This window comes from Hyaloscypha bicolor, assembly GCF_002865645.1.
Source record: "Hyaloscypha bicolor E unplaced genomic scaffold K444scaffold_161, whole genome shotgun sequence".
Classification (NCBI taxonomy): Eukaryota; Fungi; Ascomycota; class Leotiomycetes; order Helotiales; family Hyaloscyphaceae; genus Hyaloscypha; species Hyaloscypha bicolor.
This window is the reverse complement of record NW_020194663.1, coordinates 28,954-50,998: the sequence shown is the minus strand read 5'-3', so window position 1 is coordinate 50,998 and position 22,045 is coordinate 28,954. Positions and strand designations below refer to the sequence as shown.

Here is a 22,045-nt window from a genome sequence, read left to right as displayed (position 1 = left end):
CCTAAGAGCCTGATCCTTACCTAATTAGGCTAGCCTGTCACGTGCTGCGGTCACGTGTACATTAATTAAGTTATTCACGAATATTCATGATTAGCTTAATTAATTCGTGAATAGAATATGATTAATGAGAAAATTTTCATGAATAGATTAGATTAATAGCCATTAATCTAATCTAATCTATTCATTTCTCACACTGATTATCCGACACGGAAAGAGAAAAGTTAGTCAAAAAGCATTCCGGTTCAATTCTGGATCGTCTGTACTAACTGATCCTTGTAGTATTATCTGGCAAGTTTCTACTAGCAGATTCACCCAATGTATTAGCAGCGTGGTGAAGCAAGAGAAGCCGGATGTGAGAGTCGCCGTCATCGACGACGGAGTCAACGCGAATGAAAGTTCTTTGTACGAACGAGTTGCCCATAATGGATGGCCGAGGCAACATCCAACAAGCTCTCAGAGCCCTTGGTATCAGTCATTCTCTGGGCATGGGACGGAGATAGCCAAGCTTATTTGCTCTGTCTGCCCCTTTGTTAAGCTATATATCGCGAAGCTCGACTTTAGTGGCGGCCCCTCCACTTCCGCATTACGCACAGCCAAGTCTGCTGTCGCGGTACTGAAACCCATATCTATTTGTCCATCTGTAATCGCGCATGCTGACACCGTATACAGGCAATTAAATGGGCAGTCAGCCAAGAAGTTCACGTCATCTTAATAAGTTGGCCTATCACAAGCATGCTTAGCAAGAAAGAGATGCAAGAGCTCTCCACGCTTATAAGCGACGTTGGGACAGAGACAATCTTGCTATGCGTCCAGCCAGAGCCATCGGACATCCGTCACGAGCACAAGAGCTTCGTTACTGAGGGTTTACTCTACGTTAGTCCAAGTGGCTCAACGCTGACGGGTAATCGCTTGCGAGATTATTACTTCAAGGGTGAGCCAGCGCCGAAAAAAGGTGGAACTCAAGAAGCAACTGCTCTTGCGGCGGGTGTAGCCGCCCTAATACTCCTCTGCTTTGCTACCGCTCATGACAAAGATGGATTCGAGGAGTTCAAAAAGCCACGGACAATGAGGAAGCTCTTTACTAGCCTCATATTAAAAGACGGATTCGCTGGGTTCACTGGGATGATTGATGACGCTCTCCGAACCCCAGACCCTTTGCAGGCAGTGGTGCAAGACTGTAGGAGCAAGCTGGCGATTGATGAAATTTGTAGCTAGAAATCAGACTTCAGATAGTATCTCGGTTGTGGCGAGCTCCCTCGCGTTAAGGAGCCGAGTGCCTTGTGTAGGCTTTCGGGTTTAGAGGTATTAATAGCCGTTCTCCCTTCCACTGCGCTCTCGCTTGTGGTCGGAAAATGCATATGTCCCATTCAACCAAGTGTCCCGCCGATGAAATGCTAACTATACTCTTGTATCTGCTGTCTCGAATTACGCAAGTACAAACACACCTCTCCTTCCTCACTCTCAACCATACACCGTAATCCATTGGTTTTTGGGGCTTGCAATGCCACAATTTGGCTCTGCTATGTCAACTGGGAATGGAAACTCACACTGCTTTAATGCTTCCGTATTCAAAATCAACCCATCAACCTTTGTTACCTCTTTTACAATCCTCTCCTATTCCTGCTTTACAAATCCATGTGGACACTTGGGGATGAAATTGGCATCAACTTGGCTGGGTAACACGGCATACCTGTACTTCTTGTAAATAATCACACGGAATTCTGATAAATAGATGAATTGGTCCATGGTCACGGGTTATTAAAACGGATTTACACGCGCCTGCTAAGCCTCTTAATAGAATCTGGACTCAACTTAAAACTCCTAAGCTCTGTTACCTGTACTCAGATCACTATTATTATCTATCCTTAGCCTCTACACCTGGTTCGAAGAGAGCTCCCCAAGGGCCTTCCGCTTCCCTAATAGCCCCCTACTGCTTCTTCAAGCCCTCGGTGCATAGATTGGCCCAGCCAAGGCAGAAGGGTGTGCTGCCTGCTCGTCATTCCACGTACGACCGCCCATATGATAGTCCTCATTGAATTTGGCTGGCTTAAGGTGGTTTCGATTAATTGCAATTGCTGTGTGACGCCAGATTGGGATCGTGGCTTGTATGTTCAGCTGCGTATCAAGAGCTGGTTTATTGTGAGATTTCAACGCTTTCAACATCATAAACTTCAAGATGATGCCTCCACAGCCCCAGCTCGAAGTGCCATAACTTATGAATGCGTGAGCTTCAACGCAACGCTCGTAATTAAAAGTCCATATAACGGAGATCCGAGCGAGAAAAAGTAGATGAGGCCTGGCCTGAGTTTTTGCAGTGTAGTTTTCCCTGCTGAGATGGAAGAGTCCGGGCTGACGAACAGACATGAATATCACTGTCTCGAAGTCAGATCTCGAGAAGATTGGAGCAGATTCAATAAAAGTGCCAGGAAAAGAGGACCAGTATATTGCTGAACTTGGGGTATATCATGAACTACATTTTCTCGTAAGTACTTCCTCGAAGGTTAAAGAAATCAATATGGTGTTAATCAAGAATAAAAACTAGTCCGGCAATACACAGGGAAAGATTATCCCGCGAATGCAACCGCCGAAGAGAACAGACTGAACAGACTTCACACCGGTACCATCTCCTCCCAGCTCTGCCACTCATGCCAACAACCAAGATCATTGCATCGACGTCCTTCGCCAAGGAATACTCTGCGGTTCTGATATCTCACTCTTTCCTGTAGAATGGCCATCAGCAGAAGAAATGCCACGAGCAGACTTCTCGCATAAACATACATGTAAAGATTGGCGGCGGATCTTTCAGTAGGCTGGCAAGAGAAGCATACCAGAGGAAACATTGAAGAGCTCGAGGCATCCGTTATATGGTATATCTTCCGGTGAATTGATGAGTCAATGCTAATGAAATAGGTATTGCGTTTCCTGGCGGGAGGGGAAGGAAGTTCGGGGCTAGTGAAGATAAGAGTCCGAAGATACATGAGTGATGCGGGGCCGGGGTATTTGAGAACAAGCAAGGCAAAATGCACTGAGTCAACGTGGAACAATGAACACTTAGTCAAAATCCCAAAATCGTATATCCCCACAGAATGGAGCAACGGATTCTAGCCTCAATCGAAGCTCAGAACACATAGACTCTCAAACCCACACTTTAAGTAGGCCGTAATCTTTCGAGAAAAGTATCAGTTGGTATCAATTTATCCTTACCACCAACGCCAAACCAAGTTCCTTTCCCAATACAATCCTGTATGCTAAAATCCCAGAAGAACCTTCAACACCATGGCCACCAAAAGCACACAGATCGCCGCAATCATCCTATCAATCCATATCGGCACGCCATCATTCGACCTCTGTGCCATCTGCGGCTGTATCCTCTGAGTAATAACTGGCTGTACCCTCGCTGTCGCCGATCCCGTAGGTTGAGTAACACCCTGAGCGGGTCTTGCAGCAGGATAATCACTCGGGCCATCATTCCCCGTTGTACGCACAAAACCCTCCGCAAGTTCCGCCTCCTCTACTTCCTTCGATCTCAATATCTTGATATTTCTTCCCTCGGCGGCTGGGTGCTTAGTTTCCACACTGTTCATCTCATCCTTCCATCCCATCTTCAAGTCACTCGGCACAACGACCTCTTTCTCTTCTCCCTTCTCCTTTACAGCCTCTGCACATTCCTTCATGATATCCACATTGCTTTTCCCACAGCTCGCACATCTCCACAATGAACTAGCTTCCGCCATCCTCTCTCGTTCCTTGACAGGGCATTCCAACCCCCCCAATTGTCCTTTGGCGTCCGTCTCCATGAATGCTCTCAGCGCCACCAATGCTGTCCGAACACCCCAGGCAGGCTGCCACGTCTCTTCATGATGTCCGCTTATTGAAAGGCATATCTCGCGATTGACTTCGAATCGTCCACTCGGTGTCAGGAAGCGGAAGGATGGCGGGCGCAGGGGGTAGGTTGGAGGCAAGACGATTCGGCCGTGGTATATTCCTTTGCCGAACGAGGAGTTGGGAGGCCCGCGGATGGTGAAGTGCCAGTCGAAGAGGTCCGCATCAGAGGCGGGCGCAGCTTGGTAGTCTGCAGATGGGGAGTTGGAGAGTTCGGAGGCTTCGCGGACTGCGGGTGTTAATTGGGAGGAGCTGGGAAGGGTGGAGGGGCTTACGAATTCGTTTTATGGTGGGGGACTTGGAGTTGAATTTGGGGTTTGCCATGACGTTATTGGATCGAGCAGAAGCTCTAGAATATGTGGTAAGAGTGGCAGATCTGAGTATATGCTGTTGCAGAAGATACGTGGTGTTCTGTCGATGACGAAGGTCGAAACAGGTGGCAGCTTCATGACCAGGGTTACATCACGTGATGCTATCTTGTCTTATTGACCTTTTCAAAGAACAGCAGTGTCTTAATAAATTCTACATCCAAACACACGGATATGATACAAAACAAACACTCTAATCTACCCCTTCATCTACCCCATCCCACCCTCTCACATCATCCTTCTGCCTTGCCAAAGTATTCCCCAATAAAGCATTCGTAACAACACCCACTTTCTGAGGCCACCCGTGAGGCTTCCTATCCAGAACCCTCTCATCCTCATCCTCACTACTCTCATAATCATCTCTAGGCCGTAAATTCTCCATAGAAACCGCATCTGTTCGATCAGCGTACTCACTCGTCCTCCCCAATATCCTGTCAGCCTTGGACGTAGACCTTGGATATGCCACATAGTGCCTCGCTGCACCATCTGGTCTCACGGGAGAAGGCTCAGATCCCCATCCTGCAGCATGTTCCCTCCGTCGTTGTTCATCCCTCTCTGAAGCAATTCTCTCCCTTGCAGCCAACCATTTCGGACTTGGCTCCCAACTCCAGCCATCTCCAATTGTATTGCAAACGGGAACGAACCACAGGAGCTTCTTCGGGCCAAATAGGTGCCGCAGATTTCTCCGCCAACCAAGATCAAATGCACTTGGCAACTTTTCTGAGTCCTGCTCGTCAAGATATTCCTCGTACCGAGCCCGAGCCCTGCGTCTCTCCATTTCATCGTAGTTCTCGCGTGTCTCGCCGTCTTTCGGCGGTTCGATGTGCTGATGCTGCATCGCTTTCCTCAACGGAGATAGATATCTTGTCTTCTCAAGGCATTCAATAGTTGTCTGCCCCCGCGAAGCAAGCAGAATATGCCACCCGGTAAAGCCAGCAAGCACAAGCCCAATAATCCCAGATATCACAGCCAGCATAACATAATTGACGGGCATGAGCGACTCCGTGTATTCCCCATCATTCAATATCTCCCTGTAGACCCATATCCCCGAAACCCCGAAGCAGACGAAGCAGAAAACAGTCGTATATATCAGAAACAGGAGGAAGGCTTTGTAGTTCCGCAGACCCACGCAAGTCGCCAGCCAAGGACAATGATGATCCATCTTCAACACGCATGTCCGACACGTTGAGCAATGATGCGCGCGATCTGGTTTCCTCGCCTGGCATTTCTTGCAGTAGCGCAGCTCCCCATTCGATTTGACAGTGAAGTTCGTGGCAACGGGCGCCGCTTGCGTAGGCAGTGAGCTGTATCCATTGTGACTCGTTGTAGTCCCGGGACTCGTAAAAACAGCCGTCGTGTAAGACCAATTTAGCAGGATGTAGAGTGCGATGCCGAGGGAAGAGGACCCTTTTCCTGCAGACTGTTAGCAGAGCCCGCAAAGCCTCGCAGGAGACATACCAATCCAAGGCGTATGCGCAGGTAGGAATCCTATCGTAGCCTCAACCCAGACTGCCCAGCTCGTGATGCTGTAAACAAATACCAGGGGAAAATAAGTGGCTCCAATACAGCAGTAGCGCTCGCATTTCCGTGCCCAGCGTCGAGGCATCCTAGTCGGTGATCGTGAAGGGCTTGGGGAAGCAAGAGTAGCCATTTGGTGTCATAAGGAGAAAAGGGGCATCTTCTGAGGTCGGTGATGGTGATGGTGATGGTGAGGTGGAGGTGGGGATGGTGTTGGAAAGGAGGCTGAGCCCGCTGGCGAAACACGGGAAGTGCCGAGACAAGCCAAGAATAGCTTCAGACGACGACAAAGAATCAAGGACTCTTCTGAAGAGCTTCAACATTCGACAAACCTTTGAGGCGAGGAAGGATGGCAAGTTGTGGAAGACATATGGCGAATACATTGGGGGAAAAAAGGCTTAGAGAATGGAAGTCCCATTCCATTGGAGGCTCTGCATTGGAGGCAGCCCCCTTGAACCCCTTTCTGTGCAGGAAAATCGGGCAGGGCGGAAGGGAAATGGAACGAGGTAAAATGCCTTGGTTACCTCTCTGCACACATCTGGGCGAAGTGTGCAAGATTCCCCTTCCTATCTCATACCATGGACCTCCGTACAAAGCCTCGCGGACCTTATGGAGAGCCTCCCGTTTGAATTGGGTACAGCGTCCATTGTTCTGCAAGCAAACGAGGCTCAAGAAACGAGGACTCAGACCCCGTGGAAATGTTCTTTTTCTCATTCTTCTGCAGTGTACTTCCGGGGCTGCTCCTTAATTGCCTTGTAACGAACCATTCATCAACAATTACCTCGCGCACTATTGCAAGAATCTCGGAAGCAGTCCTTGTACAGGCAGATAGGAGTCATCCCATCGGGATAAAGTATATCCTCCTCTCCGGCCTCGCTTCTTTAGCGCCGAATTTTAAAACATCGTCTTCTCGCGTCTGCCCGTCTTCTTCCTCTTCCTCTTGCCCTTTCGATCTCGACAACACTAACACCTCCCCACCCCTTCCTTGCAGTGTCTGCGGCACCTCTTACCAAGTCAACACGCTTCTTTCTGTTCCTCCAAGCTCGTTCACTTCCTTCCATCGCGTCTGCCGCAACCATGCCTCCCCCTCGTGGTCAGCAAATCCTCGAGGAGGAGCCGACCGTCTGCACGAAATGCGAACTCACCTTCAAGTCCTTTGCGGACTACCATAAACACAAGGTCCACAGCCGCCGCCATATCGCCTGCGAAGTCTGCTCCCAAGATTTTGAGAGTCACGAAGCTTGCAAGCAGCACCACGACCTCGTAAGCGCGCCCGTCCCAGATTCAAACTCGAGCTAACGCGTCACAGATGCACTCCCACGAGCAAGACATGAGCTGTCCCGGATGTAACAAGCACTTTACGCGCCTTGGAGGCTTGATGTCCCATATCGAGCTCGCTGAGTGCAAGTACTTCCAAAGAGAGATTGTCGAGAAGAATCGCAAGATGAAGCAGAATTGGTATTCCAATGCTCAGAATGCCAGAAACTTCCAGGACTACGGAAGAACTGCTGGAGACTTCGACAACAATAGCCCCAGCCCATTCACGGCCCCACAGCCTCACAAGCTGCTTCGTGGCCCTGAGGGCGTGATGCTGGTCACGGCAGATGGTGAACCTGTCCAAGATGAAGCTTCTCAGAGTCAAGCCTTGTCTCGAGGTGCGTTGCTCTCCATCTCCCTGTCTTCTTGATCTAACGTCCGGCACACCGTAGTCACCAGATCCGCTTCCCCCGCGCCCACTTTCCGTGGTGACGATCTCATGGCTTTCGGCGAACTAACTACGATGCCACCGGCCCATCTCTTCACCAAGCCTCCCTCAGTCTTGAAGCAAGAAGACTTCCCCACCTTGACTGTGAAGCTTGGCAGTGTTCCGAATACACCTGGTGTCGAGTTAAAGGCCGAAAATGCATGGGACGCTAAGCAAAATCTTTTTGCAGGTGCTCCTGCTACGATTGCTCCTCCGGTCGAGCTCCTTCGGTCTATGAATGTCAAGAATATTGAGGAAGGAAAAGAGGATCTAATGGATCCCGATAGTAGGAGCTTCAACGCAATGAAGTTCTACATCGATCTCATTGGCAAATTTCGATGTCCTCACAGAGGCTGCGGGTAAGTCACTATCCAAACATCGACCTCTCCTCTAACACCATGCAGCAAGAGTATCAAGCACAAGGGTGCTTTCATTCAACACTTGAAGTCCCCTGCCCACCGCAACGAGAAACTCCAATGCATCAACTGTCTTCGCTACTTCGCCACTGCCACTGCTCTTACTCAGCATTGCGAGTCCCAGGGAGTCCGATGCAAGGTCCGCCAAACAAGCGAATACGATGGGGTTATTGATGGAATCACTGGAGGAACTGCTATCACAGCCGGTCGCCATGTTGACGATACCATCAAATACGCCGTCAACCCGGAGATCCTTCCCACGTTGACTACGGCTAGTGTGGTTGAGGCTCACAGGGCTAGGCTCGACGGGAAGAATAAGAAGCGGCAGCATTTCTGGGACGATAGGACAGCAAGGTGGTGAACGATGTTACGGTGTTGGCCTCCTGGAATTTCGTCTACGCTGCATATGGGCCTTTACGGTGATCACTGGGTATCACTGCTTCAGGACTCGTCCATTCCAAACTACGTGGCCTCGGGACTTGTTTCTTTACTTTTATTTTGTTCCCACCTCGAGGTGGGTACAGTACATGTGCACATAGTTTTTTTCTTTCTTTCGGTGTGGACCCGCGTAAGTTATCAATTGGGCGGAGACGGCCCAGATGGCGGTGCGATGCGACCCAATGTCGGCTTCTTCTTGCGTTGCTGAGGAGCCTGTATAATGATGTGAATATTGCCTTTTCACTTTCCCATTCAAGCTGCTGTGCGGGAATTGTGGTTGGGGCATTACACAATGGAACCCGTGATCTTCGCTCGGCTCTTTCTGTATTCTGGTAGGAGGCCGAACGATAGGAGGGTCTGCTTTCTTTACTTTGCTACCATTTGCACTACGGAAGGCGTCGAGGCGAAGGTCGCGGCTCTGGAGTCACGGTTCGATGATTGTTGACTTCTTTTCTCTTTGCGAAGGACGGCGTTGAGCAAACTGATAGCATATGAGTTGCTCCTGGAGTTGGTCTTGAAGCCACATAATCTTCGATCAGCTCTCTCTTCTGAATCAATGAACCTGAATCAACGAGTTAACCATGTTTTACCGAGTGCCATGTCCTTTTCGTGAATCATTCAGTCTAGCGGCTATGTCTTATAAACTCGCATCTTCCCCAACCCTCTTCCTTTTGCCAGTTCTCAAGAGACCCCATTCATCCGACAAGAGCTCAACATGCCAGAGCAAGACCATCCCAAGATGGCGGTAGCTCACTCTACTGCCTCCCAAGACCCTGCTCACCAAAGCAGCCATGCAAGTGGTCGATTCCGCTGCCGAGTCGACAACGATAACGCTCAAAACAGACCGTCGATCCAAGTCACCCCTGCTTCTCAGTCCGGCCGGAACAACTCCGCTGGCCAAAGAACTGACGCCGGTTACCTTGTTCCACCGTCCCGCCAAGGCCATCGCAGTTCGTTAATAAGAGAAAGCACTACGACCCCAAGACCATCCGAAGCAAACAATCGACAGTCCGTTCGTAGTAAACAACAGGACCACAGTGAACCCTTGCACGGTACTTACTCCTCAACCCGCCACTTCAGGGGATCGAACTCGCAAACGCCAAACCTCTCAGGTCTAGTTCGAAACCGGCAAGAAGGTTACGATGGAAGCTCCGAGCCACCGATCCGTACTATTTCTCTCCTGCCACCAGATGAGGCCCCGCCTCCAAACAGCAGTACCAGAATGAGCGCAGCCGAAGCAGACGCCTTATGCAAGAAACTGACCGCTCGCATCTGGCATGACGATATGAGCAAGATGTACGATAAAGTAGTTAAAGCGGATAAGAGAGGGAATGTGGATGACAGGTTGTATCAACAACTCTTGGATTTCTTCTATTGTTTCCTTCCAATGGTGACCAAGGCTCCGCCCACTGATCCGGTCGTCGTGCGTCAGTTGGATCTTGAGAATCATAGGAAGATTTTGAATTTGTTTGGGGATGGGAGGAGTATCCGAAGAGAAGCGGGGAAGAATGATCCACATAGGTGGTTTTCGAAGCCGAGTGATGGGAGCTTCAAGTCGAGGATGGAGGAGGGAATCAGGGGCTTACATGCTGCTTTGTAAGTTCTCTTTGTGTTATGGCTTAGTGGAAGCGATGCTAACTGTTTGCAGGCGTGGGAAAAAGGGGAGGGGTGAGCATATAGCTCATAAGCCGTGAACATGGGTTTAATGAAATGAGAATGCGTGTCTGGAAGAGAGGTAGGGAAGGGGTGTAAGTATCAGGAGTGACGGCAAGGCTTTATCAAACTTCATAAGTTCATATCCATCACCAAATGTTTCTGACAACCTGCAATGTGCGTTTACAACCGCCAGACTTTTCCCACTTGTGCCATATGCGAGGCCAGTTGGTCTCTTGCTTGTCTCAGCCCGAGTTTGAAGAGATATATAATATATCGATTAACTCCATCCTCAGTCAGCTGTACCTAAGAATTCTCATTATTAGTAACAGCCTCCAGGCCCCACCGAAGTACCTCTATATATTGTTCTCCTCTCCCGCTCGGTGAGAACCCCGGCAATACGTGTCTCACTTGCCTCCCCCATAGGAGTCTTAAAAGACACAGAGAGGCTTGCTGATTCATCCGAAGAAGTCGATTGCACAGGACTTGGTTATGGTCTGGAAGAACCTTCTGCAAACTTTATCGGTCTCGGCGCCTCCACGTCCCTAATTTCCAGCGGCCTTCCGTAGAGTGAGATTAGAGTGTGAATAGCGGGCATGAGACTAGCAGATGGGTGTTTTCTCTGCACCCCAAGCACATTGGGGTATTAAGCCCGGTCAGCGGGTTCGACAGTATGCTCTGGACAGCTGCATGGCACTGCGGATTGCGACTGGTATTTTGGAACAGGTATCTTGAGTGAGATATTGGAGATGATTGGAGAGGAAGATTCCTGTTTAGATAACAATGGCTTAAATTGAGCTGGGGAGAGCTTCCATCACTCTTTGAGCTGCCTGGGCTGTTGTGCTCAATGAAATAGGAAAGAGGGAAAGCTGAATGGAAATGGCAAGGAAAAAGCAAAGAGAGAACTTTGCAAATTATGAGAACCTAAGGGTAGAACAGGACTGCTAGAAGACGGTGTGAATCACTGATTGTGGAACGAAAAGGTTGGAAAATGACTTCGACCTCTGCCTTTGAGAAGCACATATCAAATACTAAGAGAAGAAGTAGGGGTGTCAATCATGATTCAATCGTCATATCTTATCAATCTTCGCTGTACACATAGCAATACGCTCTCCTAGCAGCTGCAATTCAAAAGAGGCAGCTCCCTCCAATCCTTTCTCAGATTTCTCCTGAGCTATCCTTAGGGGTCCTAGATAAATTTCCTCCACAACATTCATCATCCCAGAAGGAACAACGTGAGCATATGTTTCACTCCCAACGAAGAACAAGAAGTTAATAACAGCCATGTGGAATGGAAACGCTTGTCCCAACTCCTGCAGTAGCTCCTCATCGCTTGCATCCGCCAAAGCAGACGTGTCTGGAAATAGATATGGCTGCGCTGCTGCAAGGGCAACGTTAGATGCAAAAACATTCTCCGACTTCCTCTCTTGCGCTGCGATGATTTCCTCCTTCAGCCATGACACCGCGGATGCCTTTAAGGTCTCGTACGGGCAGTTTTCGAGTGTGTCGGATATGAATGTCAACCTCAACCGATCAATGGGATGTGCGTGAAGAATAGAAGAGGTGAAAACGTGCGCGGTGTATCTCAAAGTTGGCGAGGGATTGTTTGCTGAGAGAAGAGACAGTGTTTGCAGATGTTGTAGAAAATCCTCATCCTTCAGAGGCCCCGAAACAAATCGGTTGTTATATTCCAGCCATAACCCAATCGCCAATATAGCATCAACAACTCCAGGCTCTTCTCCGCCGATACTTGTAGGTCCCTCAAGTCCAATGAAATGCTTCACGAGCTTCGCATGATCGGGGAATATTGACAGATTCGGTTGTGGGGATTTTGATTCGAAGAGGATTGACGAGAAGATGAAGGAGCTTATCAAGAACAGCGAGCCTGCTTGCGAAAGAGGTATATCTCCCGGTGAAGAGGGATAATTCTCCTCCGGATCGTATTCGGCTGGGGGGGGATCGGTCTTGTAAATAGCATCGAAGAGGGTTTCGTAACTCGAGAGGCCAAGATCGCGTGCAAGAGCCTGAAATTGTTAGAAACGCCTCTGGTAAAAGGTCGTACTCACCACAAGCTGCCCCACGATAGTATCCCGCGTCTGCAGAGCCGGATCCACTCTATATGATTCCCCCAAGCTCTGCCTTCCAGTCACAATCTTGCTTGGATCGAAAGACTCCTGTAATCTAGCAGCCCATTCCAAAGAGTTGCAGTTGATGTACTCCTCCAGCACATGTGTAACAAATGATTGCAAGAGCTTCGCCTGAATCGCTGCTTCGTGTGGATCCTCCTCCTGTGCTTCTGGATCTGGAGCAGATATACCAGCTTGATTGCCCGTCGATACTGTAGGAATCTTGAAACTTGACTTCCGTCCCGGTAGCGGTGGTCTCTTCTTCCCTGATATTGTATGTACAAACGAAATGACAGAAAGCGTGGCTTGGCCCGATGGGCGGAAGACTGAAAGAATGGCCATGAGGGAACTCGAGAGGAATCTTGAGGGGTATTTCGTCTTGATTCTCGGGTGAAGGATAGAAAGGAGATTGACCAATATGCAGAATCGATCGACGGGTGTTGGCTCGCCGCCTGCTGTCTTCTCTTCCTCCTGCTCCTCCTCCACTTCCTTGGTGTCCGGCTCCAGCAATTGCAACGCCTCTGTGACCTTCAGTACTACCTCCCGCGGGTTTCCAAGTCGAGCAATAGTCGTAAGACATATTTCTGAGCCCGGCAGAGGCATGAGGAGGTGGATCAGATCCCAGCCAATGTTTTGGGTCAACTCCGCATCTTGGAGGATGTCATTCAGAGTTGGCAGGACCGTTGGGGAAATATGGGATTCGAGAATGGTGAGGTATGTCAGGTAGTCTGAAGCAGGCGGTAGACTTTCCGTGATTGCTGTGATAGAATCGGAAGCCATGGTGGTGGAGATGTTGGAGTTGGATGTTGTTTAGAGAAGTTGGTTAACCCCGCCAAATCGGCTGCGCAAGGCTGAGAAAATGGCCCAAAATGGACAATTCAAAATGACCTGATTAGGCGATTTTAGCCTGCGACGCCGCTTTGGATTACTAATCGGCCCATTTTCTTAGTTCCGGAGGACAAAGTTCTTCAAATATTTACAACAAAAGGTCAAACCTCATTCTATCATAAAACAAATGTTTCAAATTGATGCTATTATTCGCTTTCGGTCTTGGTTCTTTTCTCGTGCCTTTAACTCTATCTAAATCTCCTAGTAGTGCTCGCACAACGAGATCACCATTTCAAGAAGCGTGAATTTCTCTACCGAAAGCTAGCGAAAGAAGAAGAGGGGTTGGTTTCTGGTTCTCCCTCTTGGTTTTCCAATCCATTTCGTCAAGTCTTGGTCTCTTGGCAATAATGTCTATAGCTTCGAGTTCGGGCTCAATGGCCGTTGACATTCTTATTCTTGTTCTAACGTTGCTTCTTTCGCTTGCCTTTATCGCGCAGTTTTCGTGGTTTTTCAACTGGCTCAGCTCGGGAGATCATTGAATTGCGCAAGGGGTTGTCTATGCAATCTTCGTGGACCACCATTCCAATGTTGAGCACCCGAACGTAAATCTCCACTGTGTAAATCGTGCTGTAATTTATCCTTGAACGAAGGTCCAGGCAACCCTCTAGGTCGGGGCATTCTCTTCTGACTCTGATCGGATCTATGGAGAGGTTTACCTATATCCCCGTCCCATCGGAGGCGGTATACCAATACTCGTCTAGCGCGTACTTACTGGTATATATTATAGAAAGAAATAGTATTCTTTTAATTTCATAAATACTCTAATTTAAATACAAGAATAAATTTAAAAATAATTTAATAATTTAAATAGATTTTATAATAAATAATAATTATATATATTAGTTTAATTTAATTGAAAAGAAATATATAAATTTTGAATTTCAATAATTTAATATATAATTCTTATATTAATTAAGCTTGTAATTTATTATTATATAAAGTTATTAATTAAATCGAAGTAAGAAATATAATGAAATATTAATTAAATATAAGTATTATAAATACTTAATTTAAATAATAAAGCTTTTATTAATTAATTAAAATTTAATTTAATTTAGATTTTTCTTTAAAATATATTATATATATAAATAATATTAAATATTCGAAGTTATTCCCACTTATATATAAAGAAGAATGCTAAGCCTTATTATAGCCAGAACTCTTACAAACCCATACAGTTGAGCAACCAAGGTTCCGTTACTCGTCACCAACTGACTAGTGCTAGGGACAGTGGTGGTATAGATATTCGGGAAACTAACACCATTCGTAACACCAGTAGATGTTACTACTGCACTACCGCCTAATTCCAGCGTGCTTTGCTGTGGTGTGGACCCCGGTGGGACACCGTTTGTTGATAAGGAAAGCTTAGATACGGGTGTCGTCGGATTTGTAGATTGGGCCGTTGGTGGTAATTGATATGAACTTGAAGAGAGTGAGGAGGGTTCTGAGTTTTCTGGAAGCGATGGCGGCGAGAATGTCTGCCCAACTGGCAGTTGAGGACTGGGGCCACTAGATGGAGCAGGTGGAGGAGGTGATATAGCAGGAGCAGCAGATGAAGTTGAAACATCGCCGTTACTTTCGAAAGAAGTAGAAGTATGCGTCAAGAACTGCGCTGTCCAATGCGGGATAAACGGCGAAGTGACTGCTATCCAACAATCTCTGAGCGGGGCTACGTCTGTATAGAATGGAGCAAAGTCCGCTAATTCAATGACACCCGTAGTTGGCGAGAAGTAAGAGCCTTATATGTCGTTGGTGATGATGAGTGTTCCAGATTCATAGGTGGGGAATGCTATAGGCGGTTGAGAAGGAAAAGTGGTAAAGTGGCCTGTCGATGGCGTGTCTGCGGTGAGACATGTTGTGCTATTAGTAGCCAAGGTACCGTTCCAGGTGTAAGCGTCCACATATACGCAAAATGACGAAGGAAACGCTCTAAGTTTAATTTAGAAAATGATGGAGGCATTGAGACAAAGAGAAGAAAGGGTTGCGCTTACAGCTCGGTTGTCAGGACCTGGCCGAGTGTTGTATAGGTTATTCTCTGTATTACCGTTCCGTCGGAGTTTGTTGGCGGTAAAGTGTAGCCAGCTAGCAGCGCATTGAATATCGTAGTCAACCTCGACGTTTGCAAATTTGTGTTTACTATTGTTACCACAGTCGCTGCGACGATGGTAGTGTTGAAATTTTTTTGCTCCCAACCAAATTTCTCGCCACGAGTCGCAGAAACAGAACAGTTGGAATACTGGCAGGCAGTGGCTGTGGGTCTAGCAAAAGGTGTAATGGCCTGGCCTGGAGGAAGTCAGTGACTAAGTCGAGCTGGTGTTACAATCATTTTGTCCCTTACCCATGGTCGAACAAATGAAAAGAAACAAAGTTACAGCAACTTGAAAACGAAGCATACCTGGTAAGCTTTAAAACGTAGCCGAAGATTTCGTTACTTTGTTAGTGCTATGAAATAGCCCGTTGTTTCGCGCCAATCCTCACCTCACTTTGCGGGCGCGAAGCCACCGTGCACGTGACCCCATCGCCGCTCTACTCACCCTCGCTTCACCTCAACCTTACCCTTCCTCAGCAGCCTTCTCGTACGCACTCAACTACATTACTTCCGCTCACCCCTCTTGCTTGGATTGTGACTGTCTCCGGCCGCACGGCTGTCGAGAGGGTCAACTCTTGGCGAGAAAAATTCAGGGGAGCCAGAATGGGTCCAGTGGCCCGTGATAGGCTCCTGGTACCAAGATGGCCCCCCAAACTTATTATCATGATGTTGTATATCAATGCTATTACAGGGGTGGAGTTGGAATTCTACCTTGTAACGTAATCCTAATTCTCCTCTCTATCGCGATTCTTGCCCTTAAGCCCCCTTTCTCACGCCCGCTCTCGCTGTTTATCTCTATTATCCCTATCTGCTTTTAGTCCTCTGCTTTTTATTATAGGAATTCCGATCTACTAAGCTAGTAATACAAAGAATTTCTTATACTTGGTCTTTAAAAAGATCTTGTTATATATTATAATAAAGATTTTTTGCTTTTAATTAATTACATATATATATTTCTTTTAAGTAACTTTTAAGCTTCTTTATATTAACTTAATTATTAATATATAACTTTACTTTAAATATATAATTACTTTAAATAATATATACTTTATATTTAATTCTTATTCTTACTTATTATATTATATCTTTTATATTAAATTAATTAATTTTTACTTACTTACTTACAATGTCATATTCGAGTTTTAATAATAATATTTCTTTAAATACGATTAAGGTAATAAGTATATAAGATAACGCTATTACGGCGCTTTTACTTAAACCTTCTTACTTACCCGCTAACGTTAGTACACAATATCAAATTGATCCTCGCCTCCTCTCTCAACTAGTTGTAATACTAGTTCAAGATGAAGCGATCTGCTTGTCCCCGAGCCGCAGGCGCACCTCTAGCTCTAACCCACGCCAACCTTGCTCGCCGACGGGGAGTATAGCAATATATCACATACTTGCTTGAATGCGTCTCCAAAGACAAGTATCTTTTAAGTATCTCTATACAGCACCTTACGTACTTCAAATACTATCAAATTCAAACTAGTATACAATATTTTGCTCCATCAAATGCAGTTATTACCACTCCGATATACACCCATATAACCACTCAAAAAAGGCCTAGAAAATTCTACAGCGCTAGTTTCCAGCCCTCGAGAGGGGTGACCCAATCTACTAGCCAGTTCGGTGTCGTACCCTGCACAGTATAGTTTGAGTTGAAGCCTTGGACCTCACTTTGCTTTCCACACACTGTTACCTTCTTGTTAGAATTGGTATTCTCGTTGAACCTTGCCTTGATCCAATTCATCCACTTTATACGACTAGCCTGGATGACAGGGAAATGCTGCATAGCAGCATACGTGACCACCTCCAAACTCTGGTCATGACTTGCTTTGCAGCTCGCACTGACACTCTCTTGGAGAACCCCACCGTCTGTGATGGGAATCACGTCTTCGTCTCCAGCAATTATGAGGAGGGGACCTTGGAATTTCTTCCCAGATACGGCGACAGCGTCTTGCCATTGTTGGACGTAGGTGTTGTTGGTCCATCCTGGGTGAGCAAGCTGAGCAAGAGGAACGTCGGCGAATGCTCTACCACTTGTTGGTGTACAGCCTTGGAGCGGCTTAAGCACCTTATTCCAACGGTCGTATGACAGAGGAGTCATGCCTGAGAAGTTGTAGGCTGGGTAGACAGCTGTGATTGATGCGATGATATTGGGCTGAAGAGTAGCCACGACCGGAGGCCAAACTGGAAGGGAAGTGATTGATGTAGTCGCTAGCAAATTCAAGGCTGAATTCACCAACTCAACGATTCTGGTCGGCGGGGATATGGAAATGGTACCAAGATATCCGGGCACGGGTGATTTTGCTTGACGCTCTGCAAACGCCCAGGCGACATTACCACCCTGAGAATGGCCCATGGTTACGAATGAACCATCTGTCTCCAACTGAGCTGGGAAAGCCTTTCTAACCGCTTCAATAGCATATGCGACGTCATTAGCTCCAGCAGGACCTGCAAGCCAGGCGTGTGATTGTTCTCCGTTCGGTAAAGTCGTGACCCCAAGCCCGGCATAATCCGTTGCAACGACAGCGAACCCCTCCATTGCGATGGAATAGGAAGTCATGAAATGATACTGCAGAGATCGGTAATTGCTCGGAGCACAATCCACGAATTGGCCAGAAGTGCCGTGGGCCCATGCCACCAAAGGGAATTTGGTTGGATTGCTCGCTTTGCTGTTCTTAGTGTATTCGAAAGGAGCATATGGCCAGAGGACAAAAGCAGAAACGGGTACCACGGTTCCGTTGAGGCTCTTGGATGTGTACATAATGCGAGACATCGTTAAACTGGATGGAACAGTGTAGTTGGCGAGATTGGTGTGAGTCTCCACGCGGAGAAGGATGCCTGGTTTCATGGAGGATGTGAAGTTGGTCGGAATGCTGTAAAAGTCGTCCCGTGGGGTATGTGCATGAGAATCATGCTCGAACTCGATGCCGAGTGGTACGAGTTCTTGGCATGTTTCTGTGCAGGTATTGCTTTGTTTTAGAGCTGGAAGGGAGCTTTGAGCGTTGATGCTGGGGAGTAATGATAGCGCAATGCTAGCTAGTGAACTAGATATGATTGAAAGTTTCATCTCGACTAATGATTAGAATGGTTGAAGTGCTCATTCCGAATCATGAACAATTACTTATACAAACAACTGAGCATGCTCAATTTCCTTGATCGCAGTGTTGACGGACTTAGCAACGACAGGGGACGTATCACTTGACGTATGAGTACGGGACCGCCTTATTTTGTTACTTAGCTGGCTGCAAACCCCAATCGCAGCAGCACAACACGGATCTCGGAAATGAACGTGTGACGTCCTATGCAGATGAATAGATATCGGAAATGCCCCTCTCTTCCCCGTTTATTCGTTAGTAATAATACACTTCCAAATAATATCGAAATTTCAAACATATCGATGCAACCCCAGAGGATTGTGGGGTTTGTCGTTGCGGAGCGAAGAATGTGCATTACGCCCCCTGTAAGTCGGCAAACAGGTTCCGAACAAGGCTGAGTGGATGACTGGATGGCTAGACTAACAGACGGGAAACTTAGGAATAGAAGTAATATTCTTCCTGAAAGAATACGGTCTCAAAACACGCTAAAATCGCGGCTCGCTTAGTCCAGCCAATGAGAGAAATCACGTGCACCCGCTCAATTCAAGGCATAACTTGAAGTCTTAATATAGTACTATAAGCTTATAAACTTTAAAGTAATTAAGAATTATATATGAAGAGTAGATAAATAAAAACAAAAGAAGTTTGAGGTGCCCTTAATACAGGCACATGATCGGGGATAAGGCCAGAACGCGGTGTGGGGGGTGGGGGGAAAGGTGCGGTCTCACTTGGGACCGCACCTTGGGACCGTATTTTTTTCGATTTCCTACCCGTTCACGCCCTTTCCACCGCAATTTTGTATGGGCCCCACTACCGCAGAAAGGACATTCACGACAGGAAAATTACGGTCCCAAAATACGCTAAGGGAGCGGAGATAAGGTGGTTGTTTGCCTGGCCAAGGGGGGTTAATGGGCGCGTCTCGCTTAAAGTGCTATACGCGTAAATCCGATTTTTTTTCTCGGCCGCCTACGGCGGCCAATATTTAATAATATTAAGTACAAGCCGCAGTTCAAAATCACTACTAGCTTCTGCTCTTTCAGAATCTAAAGTCCTTTTGTTTTTACGATTACTCCTGCTAAAGTTATGGCTATGCAATAAGGGGGTAAGTTAGAGGGGTGCAGCGCCCGCTCCAGGGCTCGCTTAGCACCCTGAAGCCCCCGCCCTCGCGCGCGAAAGAACAGCACTTTTTGGCCGCCCCCACAGGCCGTTTTGACTGATTTTTGGTTCTAGGATCGTGAAACCGCGTGTGCGCTTTCAGAATCTCAAATTTTTAGGCCCGTACGATAATTTTTGGGGTGGGTGCGGGGCGCGGGGCGGGAGGGGTGATTGCGCGGGCGGCCGGTTTGGCGAGGGCGCAGGGGGTGGGGGGCTAGGGCGGGAAGGGGCTAGCGCGTGTAGGGGTGGGACCGTATTTTTTTGAGGGTTCAGGCTTAATTCCAAATACTCTAGCTCGGGCTAAGGAAGTAGGGAAGTCCCGTTGCCGAGAACGAATTCGATGTAAGATTGGGGTAAAGTAAGCACTAGCCTCTAATAGTAGACGTGACTAAGGAAGTACGCCTTGTCGCCGAAGCGAATACGCCCCCTGTAAGTCAATAACCAGGTTCCGAACAAGGCTGAGTGAACGAAAGTAAAATTCGGAATACGTTTACGAGGGCGCAGCGCCACATTGCAGTCGTAATTGTCATAGCATCAGCGCTGGTAGGCTTGGAAAGCAATGGTTAATGGTTAATGGTTATAGATGTATATATGTAGAATAGATTTCATGTTGAGCAGAAACTTTTTGTTTGTATACTTGATCATTTCTGTATCCAATTTAGAGACTCAAACTCACGCTCACGCTCAACCCCCGAAATGGCATCCCTTATTATTCTTGCCGTAGTAATCGCAGTGGCCCACACTTCCAAACACGTTCAAGCAAAATCTAAAAAAGGGGACCAACAGTCTCTCTCGGCGACAGCCAACAAGTCAACCTATGACCTTGGACGAGTCGAATACAATATGAACACAAAGATGTAAGGTACTGTGCGTTAATAGGTAACAACTTTTACTAACTTCACAAGGTATTCAAACTCACCTCATCCGTCGCGATACCCCTTTGATAATGTAGCTTCGGAATCCGAATACTCACCTCCCGCGTATCACCAAATCGCCAATTATCATCCCGCAGAGTTTGAAGTTCTCATGACGGAGAATGTCGCCGCAGTTGGCGACAGTAAGCTCACGCCTACCTCGAAGTGAGATGTTTTGCGGCAGAAAATTGGACACTGGCGGAGCAAATCAAAAATACATGTACAGAGTCTGTGAGTCTGGGAAAGCCAGCTGCAGACTAGAGACTAGACCTCTGCTGGTAAGTGAGAGTCATATCAAAAAGTGCGTGTAGAGAGCTGATATGAATTGTGTAGATTTTTTTGGCCGAGATGACATCCCACTTATGGGGGCAATAGTACTGTTTGCGTAGGTCGAATTTAATTAGAACACACGGTAGACGAAGGTATCCAAGATATTGCACTCAGTTATTCCTCTATCTGCTACTTGATTTTGTAAGGGTGGCCTCTGCGATGACGTCGTGCCTGGAGGGTCTTTGGTCGAAATTCAAATTTGCAAGAATTCTCTCCTCTCTGGAGAATTTTCGTTCCAGGAGTGAAAGTTCAGAGACATTGGCCGTCAATATTTGCAACTCGTCTTTGATAAAGGCCCGAGCGATACCAGAGTCATCGGGTTTAATGACCTTTTTGGTGATCAGCTCTATCTCGTCGCCTATTGCCGTTAGTCTTTTGTCAAGTCTGTCAAATTGCTGTATCCTCTCTGAGCGGGTCAAATCTGTTTCATCTATCAATTGCCGCAGTTGGACAGTCGATATCTGCGCGTTCTCGCTACAGTTACAGTCAGTGCGACAATATGGCTTCGATTCGGAATTTCACTTACCTGGAGATGCGGCAGAGATGCATGACTATCTCTGTCTGACAATCACGTATTCGGCTTTTGAGACTTTCAATATCTTCCTTCTTCCAGGTCTCGTACAGTGCCATTTCAAAACTCTTCCACCATCTTGCTTTTATGCCATCTTTGACCTGCAGCTTACGAGTAATGCCCAGGAGCTTTTTGCAGTATTCTTGTCATTCCTCTACGAGTTCTGCTAACGCAACGGAGTACCTCGACGATTGAAAGACGGCTTCATCCGCATTGTAGCTATGAGGCCTTCCTTGCAACAGCGTCTTTCTTGAAGTCTAGAAGCCTCGCATGTATCCCCTCAACAGGCTGTTCTTCGCTGGACGGACTGGGTCCTGAGAGATGGATTCTTTGGGCGTTGGTTAGGAGTCCGAAGGCGAATTGAACAAACTGCAGAATATTAGCAGCAAGGCCTAGAGCCGATAAAAGATCTATATCGTGAACTTGAATAAAACGAGAATATGGAGATGATGCTATGGCAGCTCGTTGCCCCGAGAAGCTGGCAGATATCTGGGGTATCTTCCAGTTTCCTTGGTGGTTCCCCTGGCTCCAACGATTGATGTATGTAACATCAAGACGCAGCCTTGGGCATCTAGGCTCCGCCTTGGGCATATCGGTGAGCGGAGTGGGCGACGAAGCTCCTTAGCAATCCTTGCGCCATCATTTAATTTTAGCTGGAATAGCAGTAAGTGTAGCCGAGGGGTCGGAATAGCCCCCACTCGCTCTGGTCTAGGCTCACACCCAGGCTCACTCGTTCTCACCTGTTGTCCACCCTCGCGTCCACCCCACTCACCTTAGCTCACCCAGCAATGCCGATAAACCAGCCGTGCTCACCTTTCCAAACGGAAACAGATTTTCTTTCATGTCAGG

At 47.4% G+C, this 22,045-nt stretch overlaps 12 protein-coding genes across 12 annotated transcripts; 5 read left to right on the top strand and 7 right to left on the bottom strand.

The window, feature by feature from the left end:
* Positions 1–346: 346 nt before the first annotated feature.
* On the top strand, positions 347–726 carry K444DRAFT_479844 (uncharacterized protein; the record flags this gene model as incomplete). The annotated part of the gene is made up of 2 exons (XM_024872982.1): positions 347–610; positions 670–726. Coding segments are annotated over 2 exons (321 nt in total), but the record flags the coding sequence as incomplete, so codon positions are not given.
* Positions 727–2,659: 1,933 nt separating this feature from the next.
* On the top strand, positions 2,660–2,809 carry K444DRAFT_541970 (uncharacterized protein; the record flags this gene model as incomplete). Its single annotated transcript, XM_024875839.1, has 1 exon — positions 2,660–2,809. A coding segment is annotated over one exon (150 nt), but the record flags the coding sequence as incomplete, so codon positions are not given.
* A 229-nt stretch (positions 2,810–3,038) lies between these two features.
* K444DRAFT_571966 (UBC-like protein) lies at positions 3,039–4,301 on the bottom strand. Its single transcript, XM_024877338.1, has 2 exons — positions 4,158–4,301; positions 3,039–4,111 (listed from the first exon to the last, which is right to left on the bottom strand). Exons 1-2 carry the CDS (start codon positions 4,204–4,206, stop codon positions 3,249–3,251), a joined length of 912 nt encoding a protein of 303 aa, XP_024730132.1. The 5' UTR covers positions 4,207–4,301; the 3' UTR covers positions 3,039–3,248.
* Positions 4,302–4,443: 142 nt separating this feature from the next.
* K444DRAFT_541977 (zf-DHHC-domain-containing protein) lies at positions 4,444–5,856 on the bottom strand (the record flags this gene model as incomplete). Its single annotated transcript, XM_024875840.1, has 2 exons — positions 4,444–5,663; positions 5,709–5,856. 2 exons carry the CDS (start codon positions 5,854–5,856, stop codon positions 4,444–4,446), a joined length of 1,368 nt encoding a protein of 455 aa, XP_024730131.1.
* A 989-nt stretch (positions 5,857–6,845) lies between these two features.
* K444DRAFT_635578 (uncharacterized protein) lies at positions 6,846–8,289 on the top strand (the record flags this gene model as incomplete). The annotated part of the gene is made up of 4 exons (XM_024883884.1): positions 6,846–7,031; positions 7,078–7,423; positions 7,478–7,871; positions 7,917–8,289. 4 exons carry the CDS (start codon positions 6,846–6,848, stop codon positions 8,287–8,289), a joined length of 1,299 nt encoding a protein of 432 aa, XP_024730130.1.
* Positions 8,290–9,081: 792 nt separating this feature from the next.
* K444DRAFT_635577 (uncharacterized protein) lies at positions 9,082–10,060 on the top strand (the record flags this gene model as incomplete). The annotated part of the gene is made up of 2 exons (XM_024883883.1): positions 9,082–9,962; positions 10,015–10,060. The coding sequence occupies 2 exons, from the start codon at positions 9,082–9,084 to the stop codon at positions 10,058–10,060; spliced, it is 927 nt and encodes a 308-aa protein (XP_024730129.1).
* Positions 10,061–11,101: 1,041 nt separating this feature from the next.
* Positions 11,102–12,826, bottom strand: K444DRAFT_480338 (DUF1760-domain-containing protein; the record flags this gene model as incomplete). The annotated part of the gene is made up of 2 exons (XM_024872988.1): positions 11,102–12,043; positions 12,086–12,826. Coding segments are annotated over 2 exons (1,683 nt in total), but the record flags the coding sequence as incomplete, so codon positions are not given.
* A 1,256-nt stretch (positions 12,827–14,082) lies between these two features.
* On the bottom strand, positions 14,083–15,375 carry K444DRAFT_635575 (uncharacterized protein; the record flags this gene model as incomplete). Its single annotated transcript, XM_024883882.1, has 5 exons — positions 14,083–14,097; positions 14,200–14,708; positions 14,913–14,962; positions 15,025–15,316; positions 15,372–15,375. The coding sequence occupies 5 exons, from the start codon at positions 15,373–15,375 to the stop codon at positions 14,083–14,085; spliced, it is 870 nt and encodes a 289-aa protein (XP_024730127.1).
* Positions 15,376–16,698: 1,323 nt separating this feature from the next.
* Positions 16,699–18,577, bottom strand: K444DRAFT_599773 (putative secretory lipase; the record flags this gene model as incomplete). The annotated part of the gene is made up of 1 exon (XM_024878594.1): positions 16,699–18,577. The coding sequence occupies exon 1, from the start codon at positions 18,196–18,198 to the stop codon at positions 16,699–16,701; it is 1,500 nt and encodes a 499-aa protein (XP_024730126.1). The 5' UTR covers positions 18,199–18,577.
* Positions 18,578–20,032: 1,455 nt separating this feature from the next.
* On the top strand, positions 20,033–20,912 carry K444DRAFT_668313 (uncharacterized protein). Its single transcript, XM_024887396.1, has 3 exons — positions 20,033–20,238; positions 20,287–20,573; positions 20,629–20,912. Exons 1-2 carry the CDS (start codon positions 20,078–20,080, stop codon positions 20,462–20,464), a joined length of 339 nt encoding a protein of 112 aa, XP_024730125.1. The 5' UTR covers positions 20,033–20,077; the 3' UTR covers positions 20,465–20,573; positions 20,629–20,912.
* K444DRAFT_668312 (uncharacterized protein) lies at positions 20,498–21,717 on the bottom strand. Its single transcript, XM_024887395.1, has 3 exons — positions 21,152–21,717; positions 20,629–21,099; positions 20,498–20,573 (listed from the first exon to the last, which is right to left on the bottom strand). The coding sequence occupies exons 1-2, from the start codon at positions 21,253–21,255 to the stop codon at positions 20,748–20,750; spliced, it is 456 nt and encodes a 151-aa protein (XP_024730124.1). The 5' UTR covers positions 21,256–21,717; the 3' UTR covers positions 20,498–20,573; positions 20,629–20,747.
* K444DRAFT_186091 (uncharacterized protein) lies at positions 21,296–21,895 on the bottom strand. The gene has a single exon (XM_024870887.1). It carries the CDS (start codon positions 21,785–21,787, stop codon positions 21,416–21,418), a length of 372 nt encoding a protein of 123 aa, XP_024730123.1. The 5' UTR covers positions 21,788–21,895; the 3' UTR covers positions 21,296–21,415.
* Between the last annotated feature and the right edge of the window lie 150 nt (positions 21,896–22,045).